Source organism: Stylophora pistillata, chromosome 10, assembly GCF_964205215.1.
Source record: "Stylophora pistillata chromosome 10, jaStyPist1.2, whole genome shotgun sequence".
Classification (NCBI taxonomy): domain Eukaryota; kingdom Metazoa; phylum Cnidaria; class Anthozoa; order Scleractinia; family Pocilloporidae; genus Stylophora; species Stylophora pistillata.
The window spans coordinates 5457887-5470484 of record NC_142528.1 but is presented as its reverse complement, the minus strand read 5'-3'; the positions used below and the strand labels follow the sequence as shown (position 1 = coordinate 5470484).

Genomic DNA, 12598 nt, shown 5'->3' with positions numbered 1-12598 from the left:
AAAGTCTTAAAATGATGGAGAGGGGAGGGAGTGCCCAATTCCCTCACCTTCTACTCTTAACTCTAAATCAAACAAACCGGATGGCGAGCTTGTAACGTAAATGCACCTTAATATAAAGACACCTGCATTGCAGGCTGACACGTCATTGGTAGAATTTTGCAATAATGATTCTTCCAGCACTAAGTATAATATGGAAGGGGGGACAGCACTTCGTCTTTTCGTAGCTAGTCTTTCATATATGTTCTAGATGATAATATAAATTTGTTCTCTTGTCTCACGACAAATTAAAGTCACTGGATGTAAAAAGCAACGTTTCGACTACTAACTGCGAGTCTTCTTCAGGCGATGGGGTGGACTGGTTGTGGCACAGCATTATATATCATGGTGGTCTGTTGTGATTGGTGCGTTTCGATCCCGCTATCGTTTCCATGTACCATGGTTTCCTCAGACGTTCGTTGATTTTTCGCGCGTCGTTGGTTTAGATGTTTTCTTATTGTAGGCATCCACGCTTCCGGTATTTCGGCTCCGTTGCCCCTGTTTATTTTGTTTGGGTTGAGTTTTATGTGAATTGTCTCTTTCACTTTCCTTGAGTACCAATGGCTGTCTCGGTCAATAAACTTTATTTCGTTCCATAGCGGCTTGTGTTCGGTTCTGTTGGCGGATCTGAAACCGCGGAATTCAGAGCGCGTGCGAGTCGTATATCCCCGTCGTGTTCTTTTACTCTCTCCTGCATCGGTCGTCCTGTTTTCCCGATGTGAACTTTGCCACCTGTGCATGGTATCTTGTAGACACCCTCGTAACAAGGGAACCAGACGGCAAACTACCTATTTCATAACATGGTCTAGATCTTTCCAAAGAGTTTGTGGATCTAGGTCTGCGTAACCACATGCTTAATCCATATTAGGAAAGAGTAAGAGCTATCGGAAACAGAGTTGTATTTCACTAATTCCTGCCTCTTTTCTTTTATCTTTTCCTCCTTTTCTGATTAGAGATGTATTCGGCAATGAACTACGTGACTAATACATGCACGTGTGCTGTGTTTTAGGTCGGTTTTCTACAAACGTTCTTTGGGGCTCAACAACGCCACTGCATGTCGCGAGAGCTGCGCTTAAAAAGCGCTCTCAACTTATATCATGTCAGTTCACTCCCAGTGCGTTGGTACCCATATATAATTAACCCATTAATCACCCTAGTGGAACGAGGAACTTTGAGATTTAAGTATCTTTCTCAGGGACACAACACAATTACCTAGCCGATCAATGCGCGGACGCCAGTGGGGGAATATTTGAATGAAAACAAAACAGCTTCATTTGGGTGGTATTCTTACATTTTCCCCCTTCTTTACTATAATTCAATTTTACTTTCACGTTGCGATCAGTTCTGAATTTCTTCATTTTACGTAACTTTTTTTGATAAACTCTGTAGAGGAATAGCCAAAATTTTCCTGCTCCTAGGAAGTACTGATAACGAAATACTTTACTTTAAGCGGAAGTAAAGCTGAAAGCGGAGGGCGTGAAGCTTAATTTTTTTTATTTTTCGCGTGCGTGATACTTTTGACCTCTCCAACGCTACATGGCCACTTGAGCCAATAAAATATTTTTGGAAAGCAATATGCTCTGTCGTTGCGGAGAATTGATGAACAACGTAGGTGGTAATGGATCAGCAGTCATAATTAACGATTCAAAATAGAAGAAAAAGGATCATGAAAATGCAAGCAGATTTTCCTATGGCAGTCAGTATGATTTTAAGAAACAAATTTAACTGAAGTGGGATGGTTTCGAAATGTTTCAATATAAATTGTATATCTGTTGGAGCCTCTACCAATTTTCATCAAAACTACAAATAGGCAGGTGACTTGCCTTCAGATCAATAAAAGCTGTTCATGTCAAGCCTTTTATTTCGCAAACAATGAAAATTAAAATCAATAACACAAAGATGTGAGGTAAATTGATTTGGAAAAGGACCGAATTTAAAAAATTTGGCTTGATTGCTGCATTTCGTTATAAAGCGCCACTGGCATCATTGTGACCTTTTTGTTATCATATAAAAATCGATACCGGAAGAAGCGAGCTGGGAAAATTTACTTCTATTCAAAATATTTTTTGTCCGTAAATGGCTGGTTTGCCTCCGTTTGAACTTTTTTCACTGATTTCCAACGTTCTCTTAGCGGTTTTGACTGCAACAACCAAATCGGAGTTTTGCGGAAGCTATTTTGAAGCTCACGTCGGTAGGTTGAGGAAATATATTTCTTCTGTTCCATTGATCTTCTGTAATTAATTTGTAAAAAACTAAAATTGGTAAGAGTAGTATAAAATATAGTCTCTCAGCTTTTTTTTTTTCTTCATATGGTCGTTCCACTCAGGCCATGCGTTAGTTGGTCACGTCATGGGAAGAAGTACTGTCACCAGCGATTTTGAATGTCTGCAAAAATGCATTAGAAAAATCAGTTGCAAATCCTGCAATGTTCACCTAAATGGTACATACACGAGTCGTATCTGTGAGCTGAAAAACCAAACGCAACACATGAAGTCAAGTGATCTCATGCGCAAAGAAGGATCCACTTATTATGGCATCGTTCAGGTTAGTTGAGTACGGAGTTTGTGGCAAAGCCGGCTCACTCGACGAGGGTAAATCCACACTTATTTTTCTGTATATAAAGTATTTCTCCGCGAACAATTTTCCCTTGGGTAATTATTCTTAGCAGTTGTCGTGGTGGTTTTTTTCTGACAAGTCACCTTTATGAATAAGCTGGCTTATGTTAGGATATATCATGTGAACTGAAATTTGTCGATGCACCCAAGATTGGTTCACTCTCGTCAAATTGAGCTGATCAGAAGTTATTTACGTTCAAATTATCACTGAACCTTGTATATGAAATTATTGCATATCTGTGTATATTTGATGTATGTTTTTCGTTAATCCTATACAGCATTCAGATTTTACCCGAAGTTCTCTGTTTTTAGGATGTCCTATAGAAAGAAGCTTTGTAGTGTTACTACTCATCATGGCGTAGAGTCTTAAAACTGGAGTGGCTCTAACTTTTTACAAATGCTAAAATAAAAAGTAAACGGTTTAAGAAAGGCCAACATAATGGACAGTCCGAATAATTACGATGCTACGCACAAGCTGAACTTCTAAATTGACTGATAAAAAAAACTGATTGGACGGTGATTTTCAGTCGGTCTACAATCCACGGCTTTTTCAACTTCACAAACTGCATCGATCTTTCCAGAATCCACAATGCGTGGGATTTTTCTAGGGCTAAATTCGTCTTCTTAAGGAAGACAAGTGCCATTGAAAAATTTGCTGCGCTAACGGAAATAAAGGAAACAAGTTTTCTTTATATTGACTGAGACTTGCTTGTAAATAAAGCTGGCTCAGAGTTGCTGTCCTAGTTCGACAAAAATAAACCAAGATGTTTTTAGCTGTATATATGGTTGCTTCCTCTTTTAGACAGCAACCACCAGGAAATCAATCAAAAGCAAACCATGGATCGACCTATGGTTTATTTAGTCAATCATTCAAAACTTAACGAAAATTATTGAGCTTGCTTGTATTTCAAGGTTACTAAATTTGTCTTGATAAAATTAATTAAACCAAGATTCAATTAGTTCAGGAAATTTTGAATGAACAGTATTTGTGATGAGTTTTTGTTTTTTTTGTTTTTGTTTCGTTGTTTCTGCTTTTTTCCTTTTTTATGAGATAATGTTGTTTAATACCTCGCTCCGATCATACGATGACAGACCTCATCTGTGACATGACTGACAACAGCGTCACATGCAAGAGCTCCACAGTTTGCTTGTCCTGTCCTAGAAAAAGGTTTAATTCAATGTACGTTAATTCTACCAGCACATGTTACAGGTCTCTTGCAATCCTGGCTTCCACGAGGATAATACGACCAAAAACGTCACGTCCAGCCATGAAGGAAGCTTAGCACGTGAGTACGCCTGGGTTTTGAGCTGAGGCAGGACCGAAAAATGAACGATATAGTTTTATATCATTGTGACTCTTAGAAATGCCAATTATTTGACTAAAAATTTCAAAATTTTTAACGCGTTTACTCCATGCTACTTCAAAAACCAATTCCTCCCTGGATATGTGTATATATTTTATTTATTTAAGATGATAAAAACCCTTGGCTCATAACACCCGGCCCTTTTTTCACAATTTTAGACAACTGCTAGTGCTCCAATAGGACGATGTGATCAATTGTTTTCAAAACTAAGCTTGTATAACCATTGCAGCGGGAGTACAATGTACTTTATCTGGTCCATGATATACAACACCACGCATTTTATTTTCAGCTGTTCTTGGCTGGAATTCCAGTTTACCTGCTCAATCTTGCAAACACATACGGGATGTTGGTGGATCTAAAGGGAACGGGGAGTACTGGATCGACCCAGGGAGCAGTGGAAACCCTTTAAAGGTGTACTGTGACATGACAACTGATGAAGGTAAGTGGTGCCGATGAAATAAGATTTAGAATACAAATATGTGCATATGAGGCACAAGTGCATATGATTTGGTTTTGGATCAAAAAGAGGCAGCGAACGCTGGGCTCAGTTGTACGAGGGGCTATTAGCGCTAACCCAAGGTTAAATTTTCCGCGTTATTCCATTACTAAGAAACTTTTTTCAAATAATTTTCTGTATTCTTATTTGAGCATGCAATCATCAAACTGCGTACAAAAGGAGTTATACTCAATTTCATTTTTATTCATATCTTTTCATTAATATTTTCTTTCTTTTTTATTACCAGGAGGTTGGCTTCTGATATACAACGTTATAATAGATAATTCGCGACCCCCGACCAGTTTGGACGTTGAGACGTCCTACACAGGAATTAATCGTTACAAGAACGGTAAGATGGTTATTTCACCTGACGGTTTGCGACAACTAAGAAAAAACTTTTCTTTCACTCAGCTGAGATTTCACTGCCGTAAACAGTACCATGGAAGAACATTTCATGTAAAAACGGCCGCTAACAGCTCTGGTCAGGCTGTGGTCAGGTTCTTTAGCGGTGATACCGACGTTTTTCCCGAAGCCTGTGGTTCATTTGAGAAACTGCAGGGAGACAACTCAGAGCTCGCAAGTAGATGCGCAGAATGGGGGAAGGAAAAGAACGCGTATTATGTTGGAAAATGGGGACATGAAGGACATAAGGAGCTGCATATAAATTCAGCATTCATTTTGAGTACCTACCATTGGATCACTTCACCAGATCATGACAGATGGGAATGTGATGATGTTTTGGCGAAACATATGTCAAATGGTGACTTCTGGAAAATTTATGTCCGTTGATAAATTCTGCTGTAACTACATTCTAAGACATTACTATTTACTTTTGGAACTCTACAATTCGATTTTACGATATGAGGAGTTAAGCACTTTGCTGCATGGTTGAGAGTACATTATCTTTCAAAATTCCTGTCCAATAGGAGTAGGCTTCGTAACGTTAATTCAGGAGAAAGTTAGTAAAGTTGGACATTGTAATGTTCTACGGGTACTGAAAGTTGTAACTTGTAAATTTCTCTTGTAACTTTATTCAATAGCTTGATTATCATACATTGGTTTCAATAATTAAATGTTTTGAGAATTTTTCGGCAGGCTATGGTATGGATGAATGTAAAAATCTTGTTTATCATTAATCATTTAAACACTTTGTTTAGAACTTGAACTATGCGGAGCTACTAAGAATTAACAAACCGAAGATATTTTAAAAGGGGCTTATTTGAGGGGCTAATTATTCGTGAGCACACCGATGGAAAAATAGGAAAAAATGAGGAAGTCTTAACAAGCACTTGATCGCACATGTGATTAACTTATAGATTCCCCTTACTTCATCGACACATTGTCAAAGGAACAGCTGATAACAATAAACCACGCTGTCAATTGGTGGTAGCTATATCTTGATGTGATGTCAAATTCTCTTTATCATTATTCAACTGTACTTGGCAGAGTACAAATAACGCCTTAGACAAGTACAAGTATCACGCAATATTTGTACTCCAGAAATATCTGCGAAATTCGTCCGCACTGTAATGACAATTTTACGTGGATGATAAATGTCTTATTAGACGTTTTGTTGTGTAGTATACTGAGTTATCTGTATTTGACGAGCCCGGGCTCGTTAAAATACGGCACAACTCGTAAAAATACTTAGCAATACTACACAAAAAAACGTCCAATTAACAATTATTCCACGAGCGCTTGTTGGATATGAGATGATAGTTAGCCAACTCGGCGCTACGCGCCTCGTTGGCTCTCTATCATCTCATATCCGACAAGCGCGAGTGGAATAATTGTTTTATTAAAAAAAACGCCCCCAAGATATTAGACAAATCTTCTCGACTTTATTTTGTAAGAAGAAACCGGATGGTACAAGGTACAGATATTAGATTATGGTATATTGGCTCTTATCATTACACGACTCGGGCAGTCAGAGGGCCAATAACTAAAATCAACTAATCAAAATGCTCTATTGCCGGTCCAATATTCTCTAAGTATTGGACCGGGCACTGTCCCGAATGGTCCCGAATGATACCGCACTTGTGTCCCTTTGAACTTCAGTCGTATAATAAATCTCTTATTAACCAAGCTTGCTCGGGACCGTACTGGAAGAATATCGGCCCTCGGTCTTTTTTGTACTGTCAAGACCTCGGGCCGATATTCTCTCAGTACGGCCCTCGCGCTTGGTTAATAAGATATATATATTCGTTTTCTTTTGTGATCGTAACTACTTAATGTTTTAAATAAGAAATGTAGCGAGTTAAAAATAGGATTATGTTTACTTACACCAACTCAACGGTCAAACTTCTGGGCATGCGTGGACTTTGTAATAGCCCAAAGGTGTGCTTTCAGGCTGCGAGTCACGGTGTCTTAGAAGCTTCTAACTCTTATGAACTCAAAACAACCAGACACTTATAGTTAAATAAGCTGTGTGTGCCAAGAGTCATAGGTTTTCCTGTTCCTTACTTTTATTTCCTTTTACAGTTTTCTAGGTAGGTTCCCAGTTTTTTTTTTATCTTTAACTCCGTGTCACACTGGTTGTTTCCTATGTTTTCAGCTATGAACATTTTGCGCGAGATATGGGCGCACGAGTAACCAAGAATGAATCATTTGCGCATGCTTTAACTGTGGCCGCTGATCGCATGAATTACACTTGCTCGTTGGTGTTTTGGACATGCTGCGAAGATTCATCCCCGAGACCAGCAGAATGAGGCCTGACTACAACAGTACGAGTGAAGCAAATGACTCTTTTCATCTTTTCTCTGAACTGCTGGTTTAACAGAGCATAGGCAAAGGGATTAACAGCAGAATTAAACAAGATCATCGTGGAAGTGATATTGAAGGGAATAGGGCCGATTTTGTAGGATGCGACATACCAGAGGGTGAAGACAAGTTCATTTGTGAGCCAACAGATTCCAAAGATAGCACTGACGGTGATTACCATTAAGGTGACTCGCTTCCGTACCTTGATTACACCCTGCGAATTAAAGATTAAAGAGTTCTTGTCGCAATGTGATTCTATCGGCTTTTAATTCAGTCAATGGTGGGTTGCTGATGTTTTTTTATGTATTGCTAGATTGAATGAAACGCCATGAAAATTATTTCACCTTGTGTAAAACTAAAAAAGGAGAAAGAATAGGATTTTTTTTTTCGCATATACTGACTGACTTGAAAAACCGCATTACTCACGTCTTTTATGCTCAAAAGATCAAACCTCACCAGTTGCTGCTGGGTCAGCTGGGCCAAGGTATCACTGCGGTTCAACCACAGGGTGTACACGACTCTGGAATACAAGCCAGCCATAAGTAACAAGGACACCAACACCAATATTAACCAGGACAACGGATAGCCCTTTGACATCCAAAACTGAGGCCAGAACGCCATGCAGGAATTGCCTGTTTCTTCATCAACGCCAGAAAAAAGGAATAGTGGTAGATTGAATATAGACGAACACAACCAAGTCGAAGAAATGATCATCTGAAAGATAAAGCTCATAATAAATGAAGCGTGTCCACCTCTTAAGTTGAACTCATGTACATAACGTCACACCTTTAGATTATCTTTGATGAAATTTCCTTTGTTACCGAATGGATAAACAATTGCGTAATATCGTTCGAAGGCGATAGCAACCAGAGTGATCATGGAAGACACTCCACCGACCCAGGCAACAATTCCATCCGTTAGAAATTTGCACAAAAATGAACCAGTTGTTCCGTCTGGATGGGAAGCAGTCACGGTGATAAACACTTTTGGTGCCATGAATACTGCATACAAGATGTCTGCTGCAGCTAGGTTCACAAGAAGATAATTTGTGGGGTTCCTTAAAAAAAAAAAGAATTGAAAGTGAAATAAATCGCAAACCATTCGCTCTATCAGGCTCTCCAGTGGCCCCTGCAGTTTACCTAACATTTCTCAACACAAACTCAAACACGGCAATCATAAACTTTGAAAAAATCTGAGGAAAAACATCACCGCTGTCTTGTTCATGAGCAGGTCGATATTCTTTTTTAAAGTAGTCTCCCAGAAAATTTACATACTTACTTGTGGGTAACTGCCGGGCGATAGCTTAGGTGGTATCTTGCGATGGATTGGAGCGAGAGATATTAGGGCGGTAGAGTAGCTATACTCCCACTCGCCTCATGCCTCTGAAGACGGGATACACCCCGGCCAGATGGGCCCTGCTGGCTCGTAATCTGACTTCACCTTTAGCGTTGCTTTGCAAACAAATAAACAGACGCCCTATTCTAACCCATACTGACCTCATATCCCGATTCGTCTTTATGATCCAACAAACGAGAGAATTCCCTATGATGTTTGTGGAGGTTAACAAGGAGAAAATTATTGCTATGAAAACAGCAGCTGAATCGGACATCGCTCAGCGGACGATATAATCTTTCTGACCTTGAAAAGAAAAAACAAGATTGATGAATAAGTAACACTACCATGCGATTATCGAGAAGATTCGCCCACTCGAGGTATCTTCGGAAAAATATCACAAATCTCGGTTTATTATACCGTTTAACAAAAAACTTACATTGTTCTGAGCCCTTCAGATAATAGTTTCTATTTTTTAAGATATACTATCATTTATTTTATGAATAATTAACAATTATTTACCGAAGTGGAGGTGACGAGTGGTGGATATTTAGAGAACCGCGGAGCGTCGAGGTAAAGACTCACCACCGTCACCGACATTGAAGTAAATGATTGTTTTAATTAGTATATATATAGCACACAGAAACCAAATTAATTAGCTTATTTTTGTCAATAAACCGAGAAAAAGGTCGGAAATTAAACTCTTGGCCCGCGATTTCGATTCTTCGGCTGCTTGTTAATCACTTCTGCATTAGCCAATCAGCGCGCGCGCATAGCACTTTTCATCTGTGCCACGCATCAAATATCAAATAAGCTCAGTAAGGTTTTAAGAGGTTTATATTGCCTTCTTGTGTAATGCTCTCAATTAGTCGTGTGGGGTTTAATATTAAAACATCACCTTAAATAAAGGTTTCCGACTCTGCCTTTATGATTAACATCGGTATTGATGATGTACAATATTGGGCGAATACTTGTCATTCTGTGATTGGTTGATACCTCTAATCTGTTAGAGCACAAACACACCCAAGCAAATTTCTTTCTTTGTTTTATTCAAAATAGCGCTCATTTACGAAATTCTGGGCAGAAATCATTATTAGTCAAAGCGTCTTTAACTGTCTTTAATAATAGGATTACTCTCGCCAAAACGATCGCCATATTCGATCAGAAAATATAACCAACTCGTTAAATTGATAAAATTGAGTCATAAACATTATATTGGGAGCAAAATTCACCTGCTTTTCTTTTCAGCTTCGTTTGTAGCGGCCTTAGGATGCCACTTTTTAGCTTTTTTTCTCAAACAAACTTACCTAAACTTGCAGCTTGAAGCACAGGTTCCAATATTGTCGAGGCTTGGGTTTTTTTCAGGCCTCGTTTTTCTTCAATTCTTTAACTGCGATTAATGTTCACCTGTGAGAGGATCACTTCGTTACTTGCTTCATAACGAATATGGATAGCATTTAATTGCACACATTCTGAATCTTACAGGACACGTTAGAATATTTCTCAGACACTATGAAAAATGCCAAACACAGTTACCACAATCAGTCACCAGCAAAAAACAGTGAAACGAACTTTTTTATCTTTTCCTTGGTTATCTGAAAGTATAACGAGATTTTTGCGTGATTTTCCCTTGCACAATTGACGAATATCCATCTGGTGTTTTTGTCTCTTTCTGAATTTTCTTATCGACTAGATAACAAAGCGTTTCAAGTGAATTTTCGACTCTATCTTTGATGGTTTACTATCACAAGCACGTTAAAAGAATAGTGTATTCTTATCGACTTACCAATGACTTTTTCAACCGTGCCTGATCCCAGCTGAAAAACCCTTCTCCAAGATTCAAGTATTTAGCTTGTCTCAACTAAACGGAAATGCATAAATGAAAAGTGGCAGCTGCAGTATGTGTACACGAACTTGAAGAGTTATGCATTTGAATTGTCGGATGTTCAAGTAAGTTGAGAATCAGCTGGCTTAAACAGTCGCTATACTCACGAATATAGATTCATTGTTTTTGGTGAAAGATCATTACAATATATTCGAGTTTTTGTTCTCAAAGCCTTTCCGCTAATGGACCTTTGGTTCTGAGGAAAAAAATTTTCTTCTTTAGCTCCCATTAACACTAAGTGAGATGTCAACTCATGTCTACGAGTGTCAGATGCGGAAAGACACTTTAATGCGGTAAAGTTTCTATTAAGTAGAAAAAAGTTAATTTCAATCGGAAAAAATAGAAGCAACCTAGAAAGGAAAGAGAAACTTACGTAAAGTTTGTTCGACTGACTGACCACACTGCTGGTCCCGAATAGATTCTCAACGATCGGAATCCAAGACATTTTAGACGTCTCGTAAGGATGAAAAAAAAAATGGAAAATACAGCTATCGATTCAAGTGGTCATTACTACCGCAGCTTGTCTCAGCTTCCCTAACGTGGAGAAACTAAGAGTATTTTTTATCTCTCCCTTGGATGGGATGCCATTCCATCGAAGGTTAACTCTCAGTTTTCCCTAATAGTTCACCAATGAGCTGATAAACTCCTGGGTGGATCAGAGAGAGGCATTGTGGGAGTAGAGAAGAACGGATAAACACAACCCAATGAGCTGGCCAGGGGCCCGTTTCTCGAAAGTCCCGGTGACTTAACAGACCCGTAAACCTGTTCTATTTTCATTCAAGACGGGGACTCCAAAAGTTTTGAATATGATACAATAAAACTATCAGCTAAAGAAAAAAAAAGAACTGGCATGGTTTGGGTGCCAGAACCTGCTTTTTGATTTTAAAACAGGGCTTCGGGCCCGTTAAGTTACCGGGACTTTCGAGAAACGGGCCTCAGGTTTCGCTCTAGTACCTCCCGACGCGGATTACACCGCGCTAACCATTAGTATGTGTAGTCGTCGGAAGTAATGTGTTTTTTTTTTCTTATCTCAGAGGCACTTGTTAGTAGCAATTAAGCTTCCATGCGCACCAAAGCTTGATTCTTAAAGGGCGTTGAGACGTAAAATTTGATTTTTTTTTTTTTTAATGAACACACTTGTTGAAGTCCTAAATGTAATAACTTTCCTAAATGTAATAAAATCCTAAATGTAATAACATTTGCTTCTAAATGTAATAAGCCTCCAATGCAATCGTTTAACTGCGCTAGTACATTGTTGTTGTAGCGGACATCCACATCGAAATGTCAGTGACAGCTGTTGCACTAAAAAATCCTCTGACCAGTATTCATGTCACATTGCGGGCTCGCTGACATTAATCAGCGTCTTTTTACTTGCTAGACGCAAGTCGAGTAGCACTGGCTGTAGACCGTTATACTGACGGCATCAAATGACAGCTGGCAAAACAGTGAGTGTGCTGACCAGTACCTCCATATATCACTGGCTCAGACTCTTGGGTTGGAAAAGGATGATAACGTTATACTTGTGGGATCGGTGATGGAGGTACAAGTCATAAACCAATTACAAACTTGGACAAAGGAGTCTGCCAGACCTATACATCGGATAATTTACAGGCTCGGATATACATTTTTTTGTCCTTCTTGACCAGACCTTGTTAGCATGCGCATTTTGTTTCCCAATTTGGACCTTGTGGCAGCTCTCTAAAGAGTTTTTGCTTTCAAATTCTCGAGACGAGATAATTTTTCTCCCTAAGAGAACATAATTGGGGACAACTATGTTCTCTTGATCTTGAATTGCATGCAACAAATCCGACAAACAAAAACGATACTGGATGGATCTGCATCAAATTACATACTCAGTAACTTACATTTAACAGGTGTAGATGAAAAGAAGCTGCTGACGAACACATTAAAAATGCTTATTTATGTTAGAGACTGTAAATGATGTCCCGGTCCCCAGAAACTCAAGGAAAAAGTTGTGCTCTTGCTTTGTCTAAGATGTGAGTAAAACTATTCGTGTAAGCCGTTTTTTGATGGTCTCAGGCTAATTGATTTAAAGAAAAGAAAGAGGAAAAAAAGGAAACTCTAAAGAACAACCTTTTGGGAGTAAGTC

General features: G+C 39.0%; 2 protein-coding genes across 5 annotated transcripts; one reads left to right on the top strand and one right to left on the bottom strand.

Moving 5' to 3' along the window:
• Positions 1-1958: 1958 nt before the first annotated feature.
• Positions 1959-5912, top strand: LOC111343298 (uncharacterized). Of its 2 annotated transcripts, XM_022950448.2 has the most exons (5): positions 1959-2227; positions 2363-2580; positions 3850-3937; positions 4305-4454; positions 4759-5912. In XM_022950448.2, the coding sequence occupies exons 1-5, from the start codon at positions 2113-2115 to the stop codon at positions 5298-5300; spliced, it is 1113 nt and encodes a 370-aa protein (XP_022806183.2). In that variant the 5' UTR covers positions 1959-2112; the 3' UTR covers positions 5301-5912. The 2 variants fall into 2 exon arrangements, with proteins under 2 accessions (XP_022806183.2, XP_088592735.1); XM_088736609.1 differs by lacking the exon at positions 1959-2227 and having other exon boundaries at positions 2302-2580.
• LOC111343297 (tachykinin-like peptides receptor 86C) lies at positions 5874-10437 on the bottom strand. 3 transcript variants are annotated; one of them, XM_022950447.2, is made up of 6 exons: positions 10390-10437; positions 9911-10010; positions 8768-8909; positions 8058-8328; positions 7728-7985; positions 5874-7485 (listed from the first exon to the last, which is right to left on the bottom strand). In XM_022950447.2, the coding sequence occupies exons 3-6, from the start codon at positions 8878-8880 to the stop codon at positions 7156-7158; spliced, it is 972 nt and encodes a 323-aa protein (XP_022806182.2). In that variant the 5' UTR covers positions 8881-8909; positions 9911-10010; positions 10390-10437; the 3' UTR covers positions 5874-7155. The 3 variants fall into 3 exon arrangements, with proteins under 3 accessions (XP_022806182.2, XP_088592737.1, XP_088592736.1); XM_088736611.1 differs by lacking the exons at positions 9911-10010; positions 10390-10437 and adding an exon at positions 9502-9590; XM_088736610.1 differs by lacking the exons at positions 9911-10010; positions 10390-10437 and adding an exon at positions 9126-9457.
• Between the last annotated feature and the right edge of the window lie 2161 nt (positions 10438-12598).

Bases quoted from the DNA above. Each gene is read 5' to 3' on its own strand.
- LOC111343298 (XM_022950448.2), top strand. From the start codon at position 2,113: ATGGCTGGTTTGCCTCCGTTTGAACTTTTTTCACTGATTTCCAACGTT. The intron at 2,228-2,362 runs GTAGGTTGAGGA...CGTTCCACTCAG, and splicing joins CTATTTTGAAGCTCACGTCG to GCCATGCGTTAGTTGGTCAC. The intron at 4,455-4,758 runs GTAAGTGGTGCC...TTTTATTACCAG, and splicing joins TGACATGACAACTGATGAAG to GAGGTTGGCTTCTGATATAC.
- LOC111343297 (XM_022950447.2), bottom strand. From the start codon at position 8,880: ATGTCCGATTCAGCTGCTGTTTTCATAGCAATAATTTTCTCCTTGTTA. The intron at 8,329-8,767 runs GTCAGTATGGGT...TTTTTTTTTAAG, and splicing joins AAGACGAATCGGGATATGAG to GAACCCCACAAATTATCTTC. The intron at 7,986-8,057 runs GTGTGACGTTAT...TTTATCTTTCAG, and splicing joins TCATCAAAGATAATCTAAAG to ATGATCATTTCTTCGACTTG.